The following is a 24,953-nucleotide window of genomic DNA, read 5'->3' as shown; positions in this document are numbered from 1 at the left end:
GTTATTGGATCTGCTTAAATGGCTAATAGCCAGTCATTTCAAGGATTTTAAGAAGATCTATCAGATTTCAGTCGAGCCCTGGTTGGCACCGACTATCTCTGGATCTGCCCAGGACCAGTGCTAATTTTGTCGACTAAAAATGTGACTAAAAATGCTCGTTGACAGCCTTTTTTCTACATGACAAAAACTAGACTAAGACTAACAAAAATAGATCTGTGATGACTAAAACTGACAAAAAGTAAGTTTAGTTTTCATCGAGGGGACTAAAACTAGACAACAATATTATGTAGTTTTCGTCAGACATTCAAAATCCATGATATTTCTCCACTGTGGGTATATCTGTCAAAAAAACGATGCATCTGTATCTATTCTGCCTCTCTGCTGTATAAAGCAGGGACCCCAGGTTTGGCAGAGTGCAGAGAACACACTACCATGATTTGGTACCAGATTTAGGCAAGAAAATAAACGCTTGAATTAAAAGTAAGGACTAAAATGTGACGACTTTATATGGACTAAAACGAGACTAAAATGTTTTTGCGCTTACGTCGACTAAAACTCAACGAAAACTAAAAAAGGTAAAAATGACTAAAATATGACTAAAATTAAAAGACATTAAATCTAAAGGCTAAGACTAAAATCAAAAATAGCTGCCAAAAAAAAAAAAAAAATTGGCATAAGGATGCATTTGGCCCATAGTTTGGACACCCCTGCTCTCCGTGAAAGACCCATAAAGACAGCCCATTATAGCTTTACCTTATAGCAGGGTCTCCAATAACTAGGGCTGTTGACATTGAGGTATTAACGCTCATGATTATTCTGGAAACCTTAATGCATAAGAAGAAGATTAATGCTAATAAATCATACCACCAAGTTTCTCCACAACTTCCAACTTGCCTTTTTGCTTCAATCAGACATAATCAGTGTGTAACAACTCACACCAAACTGTGACTGTTATGGATGAATACAAATACTTTCACACCCCTAATGCATGAATCTAGGTATTTGCATGATAAACATGTTGTTCTGACTTACTGGGGTTGGGTGGAAACAGCGTGCAGCTCTTGCAGTGGATGATCTCCTTCACGAGTGGGACGTCCTGGGAAAGGGGAGCTGGCACCATACCAAGGCCAGGCATCAGGGGATTCAGGGGGGTAATCCCAGTCATCATACTGAGGTTGGGGTCAAAATCTGTTGGACACATAAGAGAGAAATATAAATGAAATCACATCAGTAAATTACTTATCCACTAGTTTCAAACAGCCAAACTAAAGGAATCACTTAGCTCAATCTTTTACTCTGTTTCCATTTTCACTGTGTGATTCCTGTCAACACCAGTGACAAACAAGTAGCCCACACAAGACAGAAAACACAGTCATTTATAAATAAAACATCATGTAAACAACATGAATATTGGAAGAAGTTTTAGGGAGCCACTCTCCCTGTCACTCCTGCTGTTTGAATCATGACCTTATAGATAAGACTCACAGTTGGATCTACACAACAGAGGTCTATTTATAACATTGATTCAGGCTGCAGCACTGGCATCCATTTCCACATGAGCTTTTATGTGCATGTATTCCAGGATGCAGCTTTTTGAAATGGAAATGACGCTGCCCTCCGGTGTTTGCCTCACCTGCAGACGATTTGGAGCTGACGATCGTGCCGCAGAGTGTGTAATTTTTATGCGTCTGCATACATGCATACAGACACTCTAAAACATATCTCTCACCGGAGATTATACACACGCTGTAATGTAGTCTACAGAATCAATCTGACAGCACAGAGGTATCCTTCACTGAAGGTTTTATTGATGACTGCAGACACAGTCGATGAATCTAGAAACATGAAATTCATAAATTGACGAGTGACAAAATGACGAAGACACAGCTCAACCATAAACCCGTCTTTCATTTAGATACAGATGCACAGTTTAGATTAACAGTATATATTACAGTGTTCATAACCAAGAATGCACTGAGGTTTACAGTCAGCTGCCGAGGGGCGTTTCTAAAATTATTCATTTTGATGTACGCCATTTACAGATACGAGATGCTATGAAACCATTTTCAGTATATTCCCACACTAGAATTATCTAAACCCAAAGTTTCAGCATACAATAAGGTTTACACATCTTGCAGTTATTCAGGGACTGTATATTTCCTTTATCTTCTCTCAATCAACAGCAGCTAAATGTTTCAGTATTTAGTCAATCCACCTTATTGTTTGAGGCGCTACCGTAGACACGGTTATACATGGACCATCAGTTGGTACAGCAGAAGAAGAACAATATACTTCTACCGCTGTCTGTGTAGGTTCTTACCATCAAGAAACAGTTGTTACTGGAGAGGGACCTGACAAGCAGAACGCCACTCGAACTGGACCACATCTGTGCGATGCTTGACCTCTGCCTCAACACAACTTATTTCCAACAGAATGAAGGTTTCTACAGACAGAAACATGGCTGTGCCATAGGATCACCTGTGTCACTCATCGTCGCCAATCTCTACATGGAGGAAGTGGGGTACAGAGCTCTGTCTTCTTTCAGAGGAGTTACACCTAGTCATTGGTTCAGACATGTGGATGATAGCTGGGTGAAGATTCGACTCTGCTAACTCTCAGAATTGAAGAAGCTTTCTGGAGAAGAGGGAAAACATCTTCAAGAATTTGTTACCGGTCCAGTTGCCCTTTGATCAACATTGGATTTCTCCAACTGGTTAACCATAATGGCTAACCACCAATGGCGGTTGTTTTGAAGGAATTCACTCTGACTTTAGCAAACACTGCTCATTATTTGGAATCAAGTCAAGTCGGGTAAGGGAGCATATGCCAGTTCGGCATTTTGCCACATTAACCTTGGCCCTGTACTGCTCTGGTCTCCTGATGGTCATCCTCCAGTCCTGTTCCAGACAAATACCCCATCTCTCCAGGTATCCCCCCAGCTGACACCTCCAAGTTGCATACAGTCACCCCTGACATCTGGACCAGCCAGACAGGTTCTGGGCACCCAGGACTGCTGTTCCTGTATCAGGCAGCTAACCCTTCCCACCTTCACTCTCCGAGCATGTCAGCGCAAGATACATGGTCTTGCCAATGATACCCAAAAATGCACCGAGGAGTCCAGTCAGCCTCCAGCCATCAGTCTTCGTCCAGGCTTCACAAGAGTGCAGTAAGACTGGAAAGACCGAAAGACTCTGTCTTTTGTCCTCATGTTCACATACCAAGAGCCACAACATCCTGCTCAGAGAACCCAATCTCAGCCTCATAGTCAGTGGATCGATGGATTAGATGAGGTAGATGGACTGTTCTACAACTTCAACGCTCTCAACAATCACAGACACTGATTCGATGGTAACATCCAAAGCATCCCCAATTGCCTCAATCTCTGTTTTGGCCCAGGAGATGTACACTCCCAACACTTCAGCCTTCTCACTCAGCAAGTTAAGAGCTCCCACAAGGACATCTTGAATCCTAGCATCATCAGCAAAATCCAAACCAGTGATCTGGACATCGGCAAATGATATTCCACAGTTCGCTACCCCCATTGTCCAGTCCATACAGATACTGAAGCATGTAGACAAGAGGACAGTGCAATTATGGAGGAAGAGATTAGCATGGATGCTGCTATAGCGTCAGTTTTATCAGAACTTGACAACATTCCTTTGTTAAAAGAAGAACAAAGAACAGCACTGAGTTCCTCTCTTTGCGGAAACAATGTTTTTGCCCTTCTCTCGACCAGATTTCGCAAGAGTCTAATTGTCACGTGTTTTTGCTCTGATTGGCCTGTGAAGATGTGACAGACAGAACATTAATCATCCTCTGAGTTTTTTTTCAAAGGCTCTGCCCTTTCCCAAAAACTGTGCATGAGAGGTTAGTTTTACTTGGACTATCAACACGATTTAAAAACTGGTTTATAGTTTGAAATCCACACTTTCGACACACACTGAAACAGAGATTCTGCTACGTCTTAAATCAGTAACGCGATTTGGACGTTCCAGCATGTCTGTAGACTAAACTATCAAGATACTTTCCTAAATATCAATGCTGATATTTACATAATGCTATAACTCAGCTTGTCATCAAAATAAAAAGTACTGAGCCATGGTAGCAGTTTGTGTTTCAGTGTTAGTACTATGCATTTGATATGTAGTGGGGCTATTATAATTTCTTTTAAATAATAATTCAGACCAGGTTCGTATAACGGCAGGGGAATATTTTTCATGGCTATCATTAAAACGGTTCCATCCCTTAAAGACACGGTCTGTAAAACTAATGGAAACATGAATTATAGCAGTGAAATAAAAGTCAGAATTGTAGCTGCATTTCCATTTCCATCTGTAGAATAAATGTTCTTTCTATTTGACTGAAAGCTTTAAATTAAACATTTTACTGTACTGTGGACATGGTGTATGGCTGTGATTTTCACTTGAAGTACATTGTGACATTTCCATCCAGAGGATAGCTCTGCAAACATTGCATGGTATCCAATTCAATTCAGACTATTTGACATTCAATAGCAATAAATCCAGTAAAGGAGGAATAATATTGACTATTCCACTGTACAAACCATTAACTGGAGATACATTTCACGTTTGAATCCACTCACAGGGAGCACGAGGATGAATTGAATGGCACTTAGTAAAAGAGAAATCAAGAAATATGCACATTATTGAAGATTCAGAATGGTTCTCTGGAGTCAGAAAGACATTAGGCAGAGAAAAGCAATAAAAAGGAGGAAGTTAGAGGCCAGAGAGAGCATAAAACACTGAAAACAGGGGACATCCAGGTGAACAGCGCTATAGGAAAAGGTACGGAAACTATTCCAGTACTGTTAACCTTTCCATCCATCTCTAAAGGAGAGACAGAAGGGAGACATGATAAGAAGTAGACTAGTTGCCATGCTAGTGCTGTTTTCTCCTGCATGAAAGGGTAAAAGACAGATAGGAGAGGGTGAGGGGAAAGAAGACGGATAACAGGAGAGATGATAAGAAAAGGAAGGGGGATGTAACAAGCCTGGACCCAAACAAGGCACAAAACATAGTACGTATATTTAAACTCAGTGTTATTGAAGCAATTAATTCATTCCCTTCCTTCAGCGATGGAATTATAAAACATGCTAATTAATCCACACATGGAACTGTGATCCAAACCAAACCAGATTTCAGCTTAGGAAATGATCTGGTTACATCACGACTGGTGTTTCACAGCAGTGTTCCTCACATTTCCCTTTGGAGTGTGTTGTGTGCCAGTGAGAGCGTGTGTGTCTCTGTGTGTATGTATCTATCTCCTTTCATTAAAGAGCCTCAGACCTGAAGCATGAAGCAGAGCTGTGAGTAATAAAGGAGATTATTTACTTCTACAGGATTTCCTGCTGCACCACACTTCTCTCATATCCAGTCTCCTCCGTGGAGCTCGAGGATTTGTTTCACTGCTCATGTATGTTTCTCTCCCCTGCAGAGTAAGCCACAGCATTGTGTACTGAATGTATAGATGGATAAAAATGCTTCAGACTGGTGCATTTATTTATGTAAATTTGTCAGGGATTTGCTGTTATTTTCCAGATTAAAATGAACCTGATGTAACTAAGATATCCTTTAGAGTACTTTCTGCATTGAAAATAGGTTAGAAAGGAGGATTTGAATAATTTCTCTGGTAGTAGAGCAGTGCATTCTGTAGTTTCAAATTCTGATAGGGGAAAATTATTCTACCAACATTTCCTGCAAACTAAAGATTGAAGTTTAAGAGCGAAATCTCAGAGGAATAGCTCCAACCTCACAAAACTGACGTTATAGTTTTTCACAAACACATTTCATGCAATCTTCCTTCCTTTTCCCACACCCTGAGAGCTCACACATGCTTTGTAAATTACTTAGTAACTTTTAAACTGCATATCGTAGGCGCTAACTTGTTTTTTCCTCTGAAGGCGCTTCATTGTGCCTTACTAGTGGCATTCTCCATGCGTTTGTAGATCTTACAGAACGTTTTCTAGTGAGCCAAGAACCCAGCTGACTTTCCGGGGTATTTGAAAATTAAATCCACCGCAGTAACTCTGATACTGGACGTCTTTTCATCCATTTATAATCTATTTTTAGTTAGTTCTCACAGTCAGCTGGCTGCCATACTGTCTGTTTGCATCCCAGAAGGCATTGCAACTGGGCTGTGACAACCAATGGGAAGCTGTTCTGTTGTCACATCATGCTTTGCTTAACAGCACATCTGCAGACTTGTAAAATCAAAAAGCGCAAAAAAAATGGGAAATAATAGGCACAAAAAGTGGTAAAATGGGGTTAAGAGTAGCAGTTACGGGTCAACAGAGGCAACATATGGTTTATGTGGCAAGAATTGGTTCAAAGACCCCCTCTTAGGGTCTCGGGACCCCCCCCCAAGGTTGAGAACCACTGGTTTGGTGAATAGCATCTAGTGTTTTAGCACTAGTGAAAAAGTGTTAAAAGAGACATTTTATCTTTAAACTTTCAGTTTATTTAACTGGTGAAAGATTTACGATAAAACTCAACATCAAACTTGCACTTTTATTTATTATTGAAACTTCTTTAATGCGGGCTGACATCAGTAAAAGCTCTGAGTGCGTCCTCCATCACTGCCTTGGATCTTGTGTGGCAGAGAAGCATTCATAGGTGAGGAATCATTATGCAGTGTGTCAAAGCCACAAACAGCACATTTAGTTATTTGATAGGGACGATGCCATTTAACATAGTTTCATAACAGAGCATGAACCTGATGTGCTGCACAGAGAGTTTATAGCAATTGCTAATTTCCAACTCTATCTTGACAATTATTTCATGTTCAGTCTGACAGTGAAAAGACATTCTGCCTTGGATATCCAAACACTGAGGGTCTCTTGTTGGTTTTATAATCATCTGATTGAATGTTACTTCATTGTGCACACTGAAGGATAGAATACTGAATAATGAGAATATGATTAAACACAGGATGGCTCTATGAGAGCATTGCCTGTGTCTATTTATTCAACCAGAGAACTGGATGAATGCTGATGAATCACACGACGAGGACTTGTTAGAAAAAGTGGAGCTTCATTGACAGAAAAAATAAGCAGAGATGAAATCAGTGGTGAAGTGATGGAAAGAAAAGCTGAAGGAATCAGTCCAACCCTTATGACAAACCAGATGTTTCTGGCAGCAAAATACGGCAAATATAAATAAAACATTTACAGCTTTATTGATTCCTGATTCTTGCATGTGAATTTTTGTTTTGTCTTAGTCTTCCATGGTACTAAACTTAACTCCTTTGGTTAAAGACTGTTGACATGTGGTCTTATGATCTTTGAGAATCTGTGAGAACAGTCCTGGGCAATTATCTGTGTAATCTAGATTTTACCAATGGAGATATTATTGAGAAAATAATTTGCCATTAATTGTTAATTGTCAGTCTATGTTTGGTGGATTTGTTCCAAGATCAGGAGCTATCTTATCTGAATGTGCAACCCCTCTTTTGGATAATCAACCTTCTCTGTAAGAGGAGCAAAACTCTGGATTAGTCTACCCACTTAGTACAGCTCTCGCACATCCCCCTTTCCATTCCAGGTCGGAACAACAGTGCCCTAACCTGACACGCCAGATGGATGTGTTTCACACATCCATCTGGGAACGCTTCACACATCCATCTGGGAACGCTTCAATAGGAAACGCTTGAGAAAAGGCAGAGGCTTTGAAAAAATCTCAAAGTGTGATTGGATGAACATTCTGTCTGTCACATCTCTACAGGCCAATCAGAGCAACAAAACATGTGACGCAGCCGCTATTGACCTGCATGTGCACAGCTACTGAGGAATAACGCAAAACATGGCGACTACAGACATGTGAGTACTCAACTTTTGTTGTTTTTGAGAAGAAAAAAACTCACTGCTGTTCTTTGTTCTTCTTTTAATGAAGAAATGTCATCAAGTTCTGATAAAGCTGGCGCTTTAGCAGCATCCACGCTAATCTCTTTCTTCATAACTGCACCAGCTCTTGCTGCTGCTTGGTAATGTCACGACTCTGCTGTGCTGAAAATACTGCCCCTCCTTGCTGACTGGTCCTGTCACTTTCTAACCGGGCCCAAAAGGTTCAGATGGGAGTTTTGCAAGATGGATTTGCCAGTGAAAAACAAGGAAACATGCGTATCTATCTGCTTTACACGGTTAACAATGCCCCTCTTCAGTAGTGATGATGCCTGTTACATGTTTGCTAATAAAAAATAATACTTACAATACAGCCCTCTGGTTTCACTGTATTTGGATTTTATCTGTCTTAAGTATTTTAACTTCACTTGACAACCTCTAAAACCCAAACATGGTCGGATGTTGAAATGAGCACATTTCCTTTCACACTTACAGCAGTGCATCTTACACTTGTGCATGATTAAATGTCACAGCATTGCCGTGACTTTGTGTCCATGTTAAATAAATAAAAAATAAACATTTATTTGGAAAACACCATTGTGTCCAAGCAGTTTGGCTCAGTTGGTGACATCCACAAAGAAGGGCTGTAACTAACACACTGGTCACCCTCTCTCTCCTTATTTCCTGTCTCTCTACAGCTGTCTCATCATAATAAAGGCGAAAAACAACTGATGCACAATATAAACAGTTTAAACTAAGATACAGCACGTACTTCTATCCACTCAGTTGTTTACCCATGACAGAGAGAAGGAGGTTTCTTTGACTCAGTTGTATTTTCACAGAGAGATGTTTAGATCATGACAGTCCTCTTGAAAAAGAACAACAAAAAGAAACCTGGAGCTGGGTCCACCCACACATCTGTCTGATCCTTTTTAACATGCTCATCTCTGAGCTCCAGTTTCTCCTGTTAGCAGAAAACTGTTTTTGAGTCTAAAACCTTGTACATATATACAGAATAATAAAAAAATTGCCCTCTGATTTAATGGAACTTGCTCTATTTCTTCTAAATGATAACCATACTTTCACGTATAAAACAGTCTTCTCCCCAAAGGTTTTATATCTAAAGTAAATCCATCTGCTGCCGATTAATCAGGAGGGGCAGTGTGGAAATTAAAAAAAGACATTTGAATGTTTGAAGCTCTTCCTCTTAATGTCTTCCTTTCCCTCTCCCAGACTCTCAACTCTGATTTCCAGGGTAATCGTCCCTTCTAGCGTTGGCAGAGGGTGGAGGGTTGAAGCAGGGCGTGTGGATGGTTGATGTGAGGCATGCTGGGTTATATTCTCTAATGAGGCAGCACCACCTGGAACCCTACCAGTGGCTGAAATCTGCCTCTCTCAATCTCTGCCCAGAGTCACACACTTTGCATTTTCATATGAACATCTCAGACTTCATTTATGCCTCAGGAAAATGGTTCTTTCCTGCAACCTGCAGAAGAGAAATAACATAATAACTTCACTGTCTAGTTATTCTATCCTCCTCTTCATTAGGTCAAGGCCAACTTTATTTACAGAGCATTTTTAAAGCAAACATGGCCAGAACCAAAGGGCTCAGATCCAAACAAATCTAACAAAGAAATTAAGATAATATGATAGAACCAATTCAAGAGTACTAAACCCTTGGACCACTTTTTGCACTTTTTCTTTGGGAGTTAGTTATGGGTACCTGGAGGCACAATGCTTGCACACATAAATCCAGTACAGAATCAATTGCCAGGCAATTTAGGTGTCAGCACAAATTGGATAATTGTGTTTTGCAGTCAATAATGAACTTGGAGCAAGTGCAAAGATGCTTCTACATTTTGAAGCAAACACATGATACCTGTGCTCTACAGAAAGGAAAAGCGAAGAAGTCCCTAAACACAGTTAAATCCACACTATTTGCCTCCACAAATTAACACTTAACCAACCTCCCTTCAGCGGTGTTTCCTCCAGTTAGCCCCACAACACCTCTAGAGATCTGAACCCTAATCTCCAGTGTCCCAGAGCCAACCTCCTCCTCCATGCTAGCTCCCACCGCCCACCATGCCAACACAGAGACTTTCTCTTTCTCACCTATCCTATCACATGCAACCTTCAACAGACTGAGGCTCAGCAAGAGGGCAGGAGAAGCAGAGCTAGGGTAAGGTGTCCTGACTGGGGATCGTTCTCACCCCCCGCTGGGTTAGTGTGACTCTCTACCCCCCTCTTCTATGACTCATAATTACAACCATTATCCATTATTCCTCCTCATCCAAATCCACTGCCTGGCCTGAGCTGCTTCATCTGACGTCTCCTTAACTGTCTTCCTGTTGGTCCCTGCACACAGTAAAAGTAAAAACACAGCTGACCTTGCCACGAACCCCTGACACCCCACTTCTACTGGACGAGTCCTAACTTTCAGTTAGAGCTGAACGATTTGAAAAAATAATCTAATTATGATTTTTTTCCCCAATATTGCGATTCAATATGTAATTCTTGTTCGGTTAATATTAAGTACTTTCTGACAAATGCAAGCCATAAATAATTCCATAAATAAGACCATGTGTACTGAAAACAATGACATTATTTCTGAAACAATGAATCCATAGTAGCATGAATCTGAATTAGGGGGGTGCAACAAGCTTTAAGCTCTAAAGGAGGGAGTTCCTACTTAAAAACTCATCCCCTTTAAATTTCCCTCCCTCCTGAACAAACCGAACAGCTGTTCTCTCTCTCCGATTACATCCTGCATTCACCTGTCGCCTTCTGCTTTTAATTCCTGCTGCTTAACTTTTCAAACCCTGTTATGCAGCCATCTACCTTGTAACAAACTGATCTCACACTCTGTCAAAATGTGCCTTAAAGTTGCCCTACCTGAGCACAATGGGCATGATGGGTCCCCATCCACCCAGCATGTTGGGTTCTAGGGTGATATAGGGCATTAAATAGGAATTTGACCTGACTGTCCTCCATACTCCAAAGGTCCTGCTAACTTCCTCTTCCCTGCACCTTCCCAGTTCAGCCCTGCTTAGCCTGAGCCACAGCCCTGGTACACCACAAGTGTTAAGTGATCTTTTTGTTGCTTCTGCAAAGGAGTCATGCTGCAGCATTTTAAAAATGTTGACAGTGGTGTATAAAGGGAAGTGTCAGATACTGAACCAATATTTTTGCATGAGCCCTGATGTGTTGATTTGCATAACGTTTTGCAAAGTATATGTCAATACATTTTGAGACATTTCTCTTTCCTTTGAGAAAAAAATATGATTTAGTTCTCCAAAAACCCATCCAAGAATACAAGCTGAAGCAGGAGAAAATAACCTTTCAGCTGATCCTCCACCATGAGCTGATAATCTTTGTGGACAACTTAGAGAGCAGTCCCTTTGTCAAATGCTGCAAAGTTCCTTCTCACTTAAAGTGTTCTCTTCTTAAAGGCATAAGCTCAAAAGGTTGAGAATCAATGGTGGTGACCTTCAATTAAAGCACAATGTAGTGCAGAGCTGCTAACTGTGCAATAGCAGAGATACCATTCAAACTGTCAAGTGTCTGGATTGTAAAACCGTCTTGTGAGGTCTGTATATTTGGGCAGGAATATGGAGGAGAAACTCTATATCTCTGCATCTGGTTCTACTTATAGTCTGGGTGTGTTTCAGAGAAATGTTGAAGGGTGGGGAAACATGGAGAACACTCCTGGACAGAAATCGACCCTCTACATCAGATGTGTAAACCAGATGTTGAGATTTTCTGTTGCAATTTCTGCTTATTTCACAAAATTCACATTGTGTGTGACTTTGCATTTTTAGGGTTTGTCATCATAGGGAGACATGACTTACGTCTTCCTGTGGTCAGACAGGCATCTGAACACTCTTATTTGTCCCCTTTTGTGCATGTCAGGAACTTAAAAGTGACTTTCTCTTAAAACCAAACAACAGTCGAACATTTCTGGAGTCACCCTGAATTTTCACTTCTCTGGCTTCTCCTTCTTTTCTTCATCTTTGGCTGGAAAGCTTTCAGTGAGTCAGAAACTACTACAAACCTTTGGTTATACAACACAATTCAGTTTGATCTATAAATATCTATTTTCAGGAGAGCACTTCAGAATTCACCCAATCACAACACTCATTTAAATGTTTAAAACTCCAAACTAGGGATTAGGGGGCAGGAAAAACCATGGATAAATCCTTCTAGTAGATTAGATATGTAGGTAAGCCATATTTTACTAGGGCTGTCAAAGGATTCAAATTTTAAATCACAATTAATCTCCCATTTTTGTTGTATATTGAATTCCACTATCTTGCATCTAAACATGTTTTTGTCTCATGGTTACTTTTGGAACTATCGTAAACTAAGGATCATTGTTTTGATGCAGACCTGCTTTTATTTTGAAAGAAAATCTGGACGTCCATGACCATCTAAAATTTCTGAAAACATTCAACAAACTGAACAATCATTGGAAATGATCGACGACTCAGGATAAGAATGGAAGCAGAAGTGGTATCATCAAGCATCAATGGAGACCATTGATTAAAAGACAGTTCAGCAAATTTTGCATGATAATTTCAACATGAAAGTGCGCCAAAGTCCTCCCAAAACTTCTGACTCCTGATCAAAAGGACAAACACAAGCACATTAGTGGAGACTTCTTGGAACAAAGTGAAGGAAACCCACATTTTTTTTATTATACCTGATGAAACTCAGATCTTCAATACAATCCTGAGACAAAAACGGCAGTTAGTGCATGAAAACAGCATCGTCACCAGGGATGGGGAAAGCAACATAAAGACAGTCCAGATCCAAGGCCAGGTTGGTGGTTTTCTTTGACACTAAGGGGATCATTTTGGAGGAGTGAGCTCCAGAGGGGTCAACAAGGAATCAACACGATTACAAACAGGTTCAAAGAAAAACTGTGAGAAAAAAGTGCTTGACCCTCCCTAGTCACCTGATCTAGCACTGTGGGACTTTTCCCTTTCTCCAAGATCAAATCTGAGTTTAGAGGAACATTTACAGTCTGAGTCAGAGGTTAAGAACCACAGAGGTTCTAAGACAGAAGAAGACCTACTGCACTGATTTGATCAGTGAAGACCTGTTCAATAAGGTTGCAATACTACATTAGTCTCATTTTTTAATAATCATACCTCATATTAACCTTGCAAAACAGATAGATATGCCCGTTTCTGTGTTTCTCACCGGCTAAAGAACCTTGCAAAGGGGCAGTACTTTTGGTTGTTGTGGAGTCGTGATGGACGCAAGCAGCAACAAGAGGCTGGTGCAATTACGGTGGAAGAGATTAGTGTGGATGCTGCTAAAGCGCCAGTTTTACCAGAACTTGATGCCATTTCTTCATTCAAAGAAGAACAAAGAACAGCAGTGGGCTGTTTTTTTTTTTCAAAAACAACAAAAGTCATGTACTGACATGTCTACAGTTGCCATGGTTCGCGTTATGCATTTCTCTATGGAGTTTATTCCTCGTTAACAGCTACATCATGTGTTGTGTTGCTCTGATTAGCCCGTAAAGATGTGACAGACAGAACGTTCATTCAACCACCCTCCAAGGTTTTTTTTTTTTAAGGCTCTGCCCTGTCCCAAACGCTGTCTATGGAAGGTTTACCAGATGAATGTGTGAAACAAATCCATCAGGCGTGTCAGGTTTATTTTCTTATTTATTTATAAATAAACCTCATAACCTCATATTAACCTCATATGCAATTAATTGCACAAATGGACACTTATTATGTACCTAGATTAATCAAAATGACTCTGAAAGTCCTCATTTCAACTCATAAAATATTCTACGTAACTGAAGTACCAAATACAAGAGGAATTAAATGGGTCTGAAAACTCTTCTTAACCTTCAGTACCAAATACTAAACAGGACTTAATATGGACTAGCGTACATGTATTTTAATCAGTGTATAAGTGGTGTGAATTCAAAGTTAAACAATTCTAAGAGATTAACTGGGATGCCAATCTGAGAGTGTTGGCTTCCAGCTAAAAGATAATGAACATTGATGTTAATGACCTGAGAGATTTAACATAGCTTTACACAAAGACTGACTATAGAGACAATCCATTTCCTTTCCCAATGATGTTAGAGAGATCGTTCAGTTGAAAACTAACACTAAATTATTCAGTAAAATAGATGGTTTCCAATGTTAAGAGCAGCAAAGTTAGATTCTTAGCACCTTAGTTGTGTTTCTTTTTCTTTTGTTATTCAATAGCAGTTAGCAAATGCATTTAGATGCACTAGAGCCACCGTCTGGCAGTAGTACTGCATTACAACCAGACGGTTAGCTAAAAAGAAAGGGAAAAATGATGTTTGAAGTTGAGCAAATATTAAAATATCATTGCTCATCCTCCATACAAACATGTATGAATAACTCCACCAAACACAGTCACTTTAAGCCCATCAGTAGAGATAAAGCTGTCATCATTAGGGAGATAGAGCAGAATTTCTGAGGCTGCAGAGGGTAAAAAGCTCTGCCTAGTATGGTCTGTTTATCTAACAGTCCGTCTGCTTAAATCCACTTGGTTGGAGGCAGAGACACATTCTCAAAGAGGAGGAAAGAGACACAAACTTTGACATGTAATAAAAACTGTTCAGCAGAGACGGTCTACTAATAAAAGAGACTCAAACAGATGCAGAAACATGCTAAACATGCATGGAAACCTGCAAGTGATACTACCGATGCACGGGTAGAGATAAAACAGGAACAGTCAAGTCATTTAGGAGTGAAATGAAAGGGAGAGAGGATGATGCTTGGCCAATGATGAAGAATCAGTCCAGCAGGATTACTTTAAAGCTGTGACACTAAGAAACAATGTGTGGTATCAAGTGAAAGTACATTTATTAATACAAAAAATACATAGCTGAAAGCTGAAGCTAATTACAAGAGAGTCTTTGTCCTCAGTATTTGCAGTAAACCGAGAAAAAATGCAAACAAGACGAGAGTGCTTCCCCTACATCAGTGTTACTCAACTCTGCTCAATCAAAGAGTTAAACTGTTGGTTAATACCTTTGCAAGAGCCACAATCTAAGTGGTGAAAAATGGCGATATTTAAAAGTTAAAGCGACATTAAAAATAAGTTAAAGGTAGCAAAAATGATCAGACATTGGCAAAAATTGCATGAAATGGCAAACAACTAAATGAGAAATGGCAAAAATGGGGAGAAAATTGCAAAAATGGGTAAGTGACAAAAATTAAGTAAAAAAAAAGGTCTAAAAAGGGGCAAACAGCAAAAATGTGTGAAAAGGGACTAAAGTGCGAGAAAATGCAAAAAAAAGAGTCAAAAATAGGTAGAAAGGGGCAAAACTGGCAAAAAATAAGTGAAAAAAATATGCATTTAATGGCAAAAGGCAGCTTAATTAGCTGAAAAACAGCAAAATTTTACTTAAAGTTGCAAAGAAATGAAAATATGGTTCAAAATTTTAAATAAGGGCAATGGAAATTCACAGACAAAATTATAGTTGACAATTAAAGCCTACTATAACAGTGTGGGAAACATGCTGATTAATTTGACTTGCATGGATTAATTCTGAGGTCAATGTTTCCCCTTCTTCAAGGTTTTCTGGGGGAATAAAATTTCAAATTAAGACATAAAAGAGCCACATGTGGCTCTAGAGCCACAAGTTGAGTAACACTGCCCTACGTATTTCTCCAGCGGTGCAGCAGCTACAGCCGTGCCGGCCTGAGTGAAGTTAAAACAGCACGTGTGGAAAGACGAGACCTTTGAGTAATAAATGTTAAATAACTTTAAAGAGAGCTAGCTGCATTTTTCTGGAACTTAATTGTTATACATTTTTACTGTTCTCATGAAAAGGAGACAAGTCTGAATTTTTCAGCACTCATATTATGGATATAATATGTATAATTAATTAATATAATTAATATATAATTAACAGCCGGAGCGGCTCTGCCATCAGTTCTTTTCTGAGCAGATCATTCCAGTGACTCAGAGGAGTCTGAGTGTGAGGAAAGTAACAGCATGTGTTCACTGCAGCTCTCTAACTGAGGCTGACTCAGCTGTTATTAGATATAAATGAGTTTCTGGGTGATTTAGGCCACAGAGGGAGGAAGGGAGAAACGTAGGAAAGGAAGACGAGTGAAAATGTAGGAAAGAGCAGCTGTTGCTCCAGGTGATCTACTAGAGGAGACACAGCTGTCCTATTAACCCTGGTCTCCTCCCTCTCCATCACTGTCTCCTCCCCTCCTCTCTATATCCTGATACCTCATGTGTTCATCCAGCAGACTTACTCAGGGGAAACACTCAGGACAGATCCATTATTTAGTCTGATTAGTGCTTTTTTCCACCAGGCCGTGTTTAATTGACCTCTATCTCCCTTGTTTGTCTGATAGCACCTTTTAGAAAGAGGGAATTTACACATTTATGGCTTTTGTTAGTACATGAGATCAGCTGAACCTCTGTAATCCAGGCGAGCAGCATTAATCTAAGATATTATACCATATGTATGTAATATAATAGTAATAATAAATAGCAGTTTCAGTTATCTGAGGGGCTTTAACATCAGCATACAAGGAAAAGGGAATTTATATTTCTATGCACAGATTTATAACTCTTGCAGCAAACTAGAGGAAGCCATATAAGAGTGAAGGCTGAAATGTCCAAAATAAAGGTCTTTGCACACTGAGTGCATTGTTTTTGGTTATGTTTTTTGGATGCATATCCATTTAAAAATAATGATCAAAATTATGAAAATGCACTGCACTAAAATTGGTCTTAAAAGAGAAAGAAATGGAGATGATACTGTGGCACAAAGGAAAAAGACTGGCTCCATCCTTACATGGTTATTTGCACAAGCTTGTGCGCCACAGCACTGTGCAATGTTGAAGTGTGAGAGTGCAACTCTCCACTCCAGTCTATTATTTTGCTGTGAGGACAAATTCTGGCCCTAATATATGATGTTTCATGTTTGATATATCCTTATGATATATGTTTGTTTAAAGTTGAGTTTCAGTATGAGAGAGAAACGAAGCTGCAGTCACTGTTCTCAACAGAAACATGTTTGAATTACTTGGATGGACACAAAAAAAAGCAAATGAAAGTTTTGGATTCAGTGTGCAAACATGATTGACATAAGAAGATATATATTCAAGGCCTTAAGAGTATTCTTCTCCTGGACCCATTAAAATTTGCAAACAAAGGGCAGCCATATTACTCCTATAATTGGCAGCGTGTCAGTCCGTCTGTGTTGATTTGCACCTCACACCGTTGCTCCAGTTGTCCTTGATACCTCTCAGAAGACTTCTTGGGTGTACTGGTTTAAAACTAGTGGCAGCAAAAAAAAAAAATCAAAAGTATGTACAGGTTCTCTGTAAAGTCCAAAATTGTTGTGCATTTCACTTCAGTTTGCCCCACTCACTTCCCCTGCATAACACATACACATGCACCAGTGCACAGAGAAGCTGAGCCATTATGCAGTTATTTGGGGGGAAAAGCACCCCTTTCATGCAGATTGGCAATTCTGCATTAGCATCTAATAATGAGGATGGTAACAACAAAGCTTAAATAGACTAAAGATTAACCTACTGTCTGTGAGCGCTGATGGAAGTGCGCTGTACTTGTTATGATGCATGAACTTTCCAGAGATCAGGAAACAATTTCCCCTCTGGATGACTTTAAAATAAATGATGATAAATGATGTCTAAAGAAGGTTGGTAAATAGTACTTTGACATGGCTCCTACTAAGCCATATCCATGAGTTGAACCAGTCCGAGACTCCCAGGTGCTTTTTTTAATCCCTGTGTGGCGCTGTTATTATGAGGATGTGGGTGTTTTCTTAAGGTTTCCTTCATTCAGAGAGGAAACTTTGTCAATATTGTGTTAAGTAAACACATTAATATTACCATTCCTTTAATAAATGCACTATCTGTTATTCTGAATATTTAACATGGATTGTTAGACAGGCGGGAGTGGATGGCATGTGCTGCAGGATTGGCTGATAATGGTCAGAAATCCAGCAGGGGAAGGAATGAGAAAAAAGTCCTGCACAGGGCTCTAGTCAATTTAATTTGTGTTGTAAGGTCTTGGTTCTGTGCATTCTGGCTCATAGGAGGCCTTGATGGTCTGAAGGCACATGAACACTAAGTGTTTGACCTGGCTATTTCCTGCAATCAAAGGTCTCTCAGTTTTTTTCCATTATACAAACACAGTGGAAAAAGCTCAGGAAAGCCTGCAGGCTAAAGCTGGCAGAGAGACTGCTTCATTACATGAGCTGTTAAACTGGCCTTTGTTACATTTTGACTCCAACAGGTGCAGCTAATAACTTCACTAATTACTGCATTCCTCTCAACAGAGCCCATTAAAGGCTCTGATGTTTTATCACCGCTGGTGTGCTTTAATGACATGTTTAAAGAGGAACAGAGCCATCATTAATGTTAGCAGTTACACCTGTGTGTAAAGTCTCTACATATATAGTCTCTACATATAATGTTCAGAGTAAGGAAGAAGTGCCTTTCATCTAAGAAGTAGAGAATGATTTATAAACGGATGAACAGGGAGAGGAAAGAAATGACAGAATAACTCTTCAGAGATGGAGAGTGGGAGGGTGCACACTAAGAAAATGTTATAGATAGAGGAGTGACTGGATCATTGAAGCTCAACATTATAGTGCTACATCAGAGTACAGACAACAGATAAACCTTGTGTAATAAAGATCACTGTAATATGTAACAAACACGACAGAATCCACACAAACATGCTGCTTTAAAAATATTACAAAACACAGCATCAATACACTATCAATAGACCTAATGATTCATTGTTAAGTTCTGAATCAGACACTCTGATTTGATGGGTACACTTGACAATGAAGGGACATATTAACTTTAACTAGGGCTGGGCAATAATGCCTAAAAATCATATTACGGTGTTTTTTTTTCTGCCCTTTACAGCAGCAGTTCTCAACTGGTGGGTCAGAAAACAAAAGAGGGTCACAGAGCAGTTTTCAGGAAGTCGCAAATAAGTGTCTGGAAAAAATGGTGGCAAAAGTCTATGAAGAACATGCAACCATACTGTTCATTTTACTCTGTTGAATTGTGATAATGGCTTAATTTAAATGTTTTATCAACACACATAAAAGATTTGCTTTGACCATGTTAACTAAGAAATTTCTCAAGATCTCTGGAAAATTGGCTTAAATTTACATGTTTTAAAGGGGAAAGAGGGATGTAAAACGTGGCAGTTTTGCCCTGTCTCTGTTTCCTGTCATAAATTCTGTTCCATCAAAGATCTTAAATGAAACATTTTTATTTACTAAATGTGCATGGGTGAAAATTTTTGGGAAATTTGGGTCACTAGGGGTGCACCGATCGGCGCCGATTTCCTTAATTTTAGGGGATCCGTGATTAGCCGATACTTACATATGAAACCGATCTTATCCACCGATCTTACCTACCTCTACCTACTAAAATGTGAAAAATGAAAGACTAAAGGAACTGATATAATCTAGTAGTTTGGACAGCAATGCTCTAAAATTTCTATTTATATTTGAGAGAACTACCTCATGTGCAGTTAAAACAAGTTTGTATTGTTTTACGGGTATTGTTCAATGTTTTACAATAAAATAAGATTGGAACATTGAAGGTGTATGCTGACAGTTATAAAAAAAAAATCGGTATTAGCCAAAAGCGGAATTGGCAGGTCAGGCTTTTTAAAGATCGATGATTGGCCAAAAAATTGTAATCGGTGCACCCCTAGTCAAAACTAGACCAGTTGAGAACCACTGATATGATACAATACACTTTATTGTCCCCTTAGGGAAATTTGTCTTGGACTCCAAGAGCTGCACAGATGAAGCTGCCAATGAATAACACAGAAGTAATAGACTAGAACAAAGATGCAATCACATAACCCACACATATTGCACATACCCATATTGCACAAGACCCTGTAATCCCTGTATTACAAAATTAATGCAATAAAACGCATTTTGAGGTATCACAACTCCCCTTCTCCCCTTTAAACAAGTCTGTGATGGCATACTCAACTCGTGTCTGAGAATAATTGACAGAGAAATTCTTATTTTAAGTTCCTCACTTCTTTGTAACTGCATCTGCAGTTTCAGTTTTTTATTTCTCACTAGTGATGCCCACCACTACCTGTAATTTGGTGCTGGAAAAACAACGTTATGAGTTCACAGTGGACTACTAAAATCCCCAACTGCTGTCCAAAAGACCTCGAAGAGGACCGTTCCCGTTTGTGCACAAACCACCAACACTGTGCAAGCCCAGTCTTTCACAGCACAGGGCACCAACAGGGCTCCTTACATCAGCCTGAGACTGGAAACCATCACAGTCACCACACTTAGACCAGACATCGTTCTGCTGTCAGAGACATCAAGACCAGTGGTAATTCTGGAGCTCACAGTTTCCTTGGAAGACTGGATGGAGGAGGCCACGGAGAGGAAGGATAGGTATGCTAACCTGGTTGAAGACTGTTGCAAACAAGGGTGGAGGGCAAGGTGCCTGCCCAATGAAGTCGTCTGGACAATCCCTCTGCAGAGCATACGATCTCCTGGGCTTTACAGGAGCCCAGAAGAGGCAGCCAATGAGTACAGCACCGAGGCAGCAGAGGGCCTCTAGATGGCTGTGGAGGATTTCTAACTCAGATACAAGAGAAGGTCTGAATCAGCCTTGGCTGGGTCGCCCAGGTGAGGGTGTCTGATGTTTCAAGACACCAAACAGCCTATAACCCTGGGATATATAACTGATGATGTGTCTGAGTGCATCAATAGATGTATGTTACAAGAAAGATCAAGGTTTTTGTTTTAGCAGAGGGTTTATTTTCCACCTCATTTTTAAGAAGTCAGAACTAACAACCACTACCGACCACTACGACTGTATTTGCAGGAGCACATGGAAGGGGTTAATTTTCATTCAGATTCCAAGTTTCATTGGTTTTGATCATTAATCTCTGGTTGAGTCATCCTTAGTAACCTTATTGAGCAGAGAGCATAAACCGGAGAATAAAGTCTCCTTCCAAAAACACGCCTAGGCAGCTGAATTCTGAAATTAACGTCAAATTAAAAAAACGTGGTTCAGGGTTATATGTTGAACAGTAGTCATTGTGTTACCTGGCATAAGCTGCTGTCCAGTCATTCCCATCGGAGGCATCCCCAGGTTGTTCATAGCTGTTGCCCAGGCGTTGGGGTCTGACATGGGCATTGTCATGGAGTTAGAGTCCATCGTCATGTTGCAGATCCCTTCTGCAAAAAAACAACACAGAGGAGAGACTTTTAGGAGTGAGGTAACTCATTGATAGAGGTGGGAAACTGGTTTAAATGTTAGTATAACAACATCAGTGCACACACCCTGAATGGATCTAAATGTACCATGCAAGTGTTGTCAATGTGATTAGGCTATGAATAAAGTTGGCTGAAATTTTGCTGCTAATTCTGGAGAGTGTCTCCGGTCTCATGCATTGGATTTACATCGGTATCGGCCAGTATCGGCTTTGTTGACAAATGTCAGTCATTGGTAAACAATGTAGCATGAACCAAAGTCAGTGGTAGACATTTATGTGAATAGGAGAAGATATTTGGCTGAGGTAGTCTTACACCAAAAGAGGCTACCTAGGTACCTAAACAACCCTGATGTTCTTCTTCCTGCATCAGTGCATCTCTTACATCTTTGACTCAGTATTAAGTATACTTCAGGGTGTTTTATAAGGCGAGGAGGAGAGTGGAGAGCAAGGGGAAGTCCACTGTGACCCTGCAGTCACTCTGACACCACAATGATTTAAACAACACTGTCGTTTCGACTCTATTCACCCTGATGCCGCTGTCTGTTCAGTTTCTGAACTGAAACCCAACCGTCTGGCCTTCTGACATTTCCTGTCTCAAGTGACCTGCTGACTGAAAATGCTGCAGTGTGACTGAGAAATCTGTCACATATGTTTAGACTCTGACTAACACAAAAACAACATGTTACAAAATACATCTGGGTTCATGTACCTACATGAAATGAACACCACAGAAAGAACAGAAGCCAGAGTTTGAGAATAATGCAGCATAAAACTAGATTATCATGGCATGAGGAACAAATCCTGATGCTATCAGACATTTTCCAGGCACTCTGCTGCTAAACCTTGGAGAAATACCTAACTTAAGACAAAAGAACACACACAACATATCTACTGCACGGCTGCAGACTCATGTTTCCTTCCAAGTGTTTCAGAAAAAGCAAACACATTATGATCCCATAATAGAACCCCTGCAGTAAAGTCAACATGAACACATCATAAATCCTGCTGCAGCTCATTCTTGTCGTCTGTAGACTATTTCACAGCTCTAAATACTCTTTAATTCTCGACCTCTTTCTCTGTGACACACCTGTAAACGGCTGTGACTGCCGGCTGAGCTGAGCTGCCCTCTTCTGTCCTCATGCCAAAGCCAACAACACCGCTCATAATGACACACTGCTGCACCCTGCACACACTTCACACCTCAGAGCTAACACCGGGCTCTGTGTGGGCTAACGCCTGCAAAACAGCAGCTACACCGGTATTCCTGGTGTTCAGACACAGCTGGCAGAGTAATAATGATATTTGACTCTTTGCCTCCCTCTCTGAGTGGGTAATTTCAGAGCTGTTGGCTGCTGTTGTCATAGAAAGGCCTGATAAAACCTCCAGAGTCTTTGTGTCACTGCTGCTGAATTCACAGCCTTGTTAACAAACACAACCTCATTAACTGAGGACAGCTTAAGGACCAAATGTGGAGTAGAAGAGGGGCTTTTATAGCAGTTTAACATGACTTCACCTGCAGTCACTGCAGTCCTTTATTTAGGACAGATTTTCTAACCCTGTGCATGGATTGCAGGGTGAGGGTAGGGTGGGGTCATGCATTTTTTTATTTTAACAGAATAGTAAAAAAAGTGCTATACAATAAACTTTGATTGATGATTGATACTCTTTAGATACCAGACAATGCAAATAAATCATCTCTGACAAATGTGTCTATTTGCTTCCTTCTCATTTAGACATTTTGGAATAAAAACAATCCAGTGTGAGGTAATGAGGTTTCCAAAGAAGTTACAACTAATTTAAATTCTTCATTAAAGAACATTAATGACCCAGAGGCTCCCTTTCAAAGCCATGTGCCATGGTCAAGTTGCCTCCTCTGCAGTTAACCCTTTGACCTTTCTGACACATCGTCTGCAGTTTGCTCCAACTATTTCAGTTCACTTATTTGACCTCTGCTCACGCTCACTGAGTATGCCCAATTAGTATCAGCCTTTTATTTCATCACGCCAAACTCTGGTCTGATGTTTCTTTGGGTCGTCCTGCAGCAACCAATCTGACCGTTTTCTCATATTCTCCGTACACACAAATACACACTCTCTCTGTCAATCAATTATACTTTCAGACATGCAGCTCTGAGCGTCAGTCACTGAGGATTTATGATTTTCTAATCTGGTGAAAGTGACCTTGAGGGCAGAAGTCAGACCTAGATCCCCTTAAAGGAACCATCCTACAGCCTTACATCCATAAATGAAGCTGAGAGAAACTGCTATTCCTCACTCAATTCCCCCATAGTTTACAATATGACACAAAACTCCTGATTATTTACTGGTTTCCAGTTCTTTATGAACTACACCAAGCAGGAAATGTGCTCTGAAATGCCACTATTTTGCAGGTTTTGTTGACTTTGGGTTATTTTACTGCCATAAAGGGACTTTAGTTGACTTCCTGTTTGACTGAGCCAGTGCACAAACTATCTGTGTGTTTCTCATTCTGACATGGCATTTCTGACGAGTCCATCGAGTACTCCAGGGATTCTCAACCTTTTCAGCCCCTGGCCCCCAAAATAATGGTGCCAGGGACCCCCGCTGTACCTGAAGGTAGCTGAACACAGCCATTGCACAATTAAGAAAAGTTATGTGCAGATGAGGCCACAGAAATGGGAGAGCTTTCTGGGGCCCAGCCAAACTGGGGGCCAGCGAAATCATGGTCTATTGTAAAGTTAAGCTGTGATATGCATATCTTATATTTAACCTGAAAAAACATAGCCACTCTTTTCAAAAAAACAACTATCTTTTTTTAAGCATTTGTGTGGTAAATAGCCTTTGTAAAAATTTAAATCCATTTTGTTAAAAAAAGAATGAAAACTGGTTAACAATAGGCTAAATGGATTAATGGCAAAATCACGGTGGGAAGAGATTAAAAGTAGGGCTGGGAAATTAATAGCAAATTAGATTAAATTGCACTAGAGCCTGATGCAATTTTCAAAATGTGCAAAATTTCTTTTACCTGAAATTTGTGTCAAAATACCAGTTTAAAACTTTTTAAGTGAGCAGAGACGTTATGCATTACATATGCAGTCATTCTCGTGCCATATTTTTAGAATCGTGTACCACAAAAATCCTATTTTCTTCATTGTTCTATGTTTTTTTTAAATAAAATATGAGAATTATATAAGGATAATCATTCCTGTTAATACAATAGTTCATACCCAATTTGCAAAATGAGTCAAAATCATCATAATTGGATATTTTTCAAAATTGTTCAGCCCCAGTTTAATCTAATATTGAGTTGGTTATAGTTTACAATAAATTGTTGTATGTTTTTGTTGGAAAATTATAGATGAGGAACTTAGGAAATTCTTGTATAATCAATCGCAACCGTAATATTGGGTAGAAAAATAGCAACAAAATTATTTTCTCAAATAAATCGTTCAGCCCTAGTTAGAAGTGGAAAAAATTGGTAAATGGCAAAAACATAACTGAATAAAACGCACAAATGGGTAAAAGTGGCAAAAATGGACATAAATAGTGGTTACAGTGAGTTAAAAGTGGCAGAAGTGGCTTTAAACTGGCAAAAATGGGTGGAAATTTGGTGAAATGGGATGAAAAATTCATATAAACTGGCAAAAAAGGGTTCACTGAGAAAGCAAAAACAGGCAGATATTGGCAGAAAGTGGTAAAACTAGCAAAAATGGCCATATCAGATAGTGAAATGTGGCAATAATGGGTCAACAGAGGCAACATAAGGCCTGCGTGGACAGCATGAGTTTAGGAGTGGCAAAAAAGTGGTGGAAAGGGTCTAAAATTGACAAGAAATAGGTGTTAAA

General features: G+C 39.8%; 1 protein-coding gene across 4 annotated transcripts in view; it reads right to left on the bottom strand.

Annotated features, from left to right (window-relative positions):
* The window catches only part of LOC121516380 (ecto-NOX disulfide-thiol exchanger 2-like), a 206,900-nt gene that overhangs the window by 50,170 nt on the left and 131,777 nt on the right, over positions 1-24,953 (bottom strand). For all 4 annotated transcript variants that reach the window (XM_041797653.1, XM_041797652.1, XM_041797654.1 and 1 more), the window contains 2 exons: positions 20,961-21,092; positions 1,033-1,188 (listed from right to left, as the gene is read on the bottom strand). In XM_041797653.1, the coding sequence (XP_041653587.1) occupies positions 1,033-1,188; positions 20,961-21,092 (288 nt within the window). The remainder of the gene's footprint in view (positions 1-1,032; positions 1,189-20,960; positions 21,093-24,953) is intronic.

Source organism: Cheilinus undulatus, linkage group 10, assembly GCF_018320785.1.
Source record: "Cheilinus undulatus linkage group 10, ASM1832078v1, whole genome shotgun sequence".
NCBI classification, from domain to species: Eukaryota; Metazoa; Chordata; class Actinopteri; order Labriformes; family Labridae; genus Cheilinus; species Cheilinus undulatus.
Note: the sequence above shows the minus strand (reverse complement) of the source record. Positions and strands in the feature narration are given on the sequence as shown.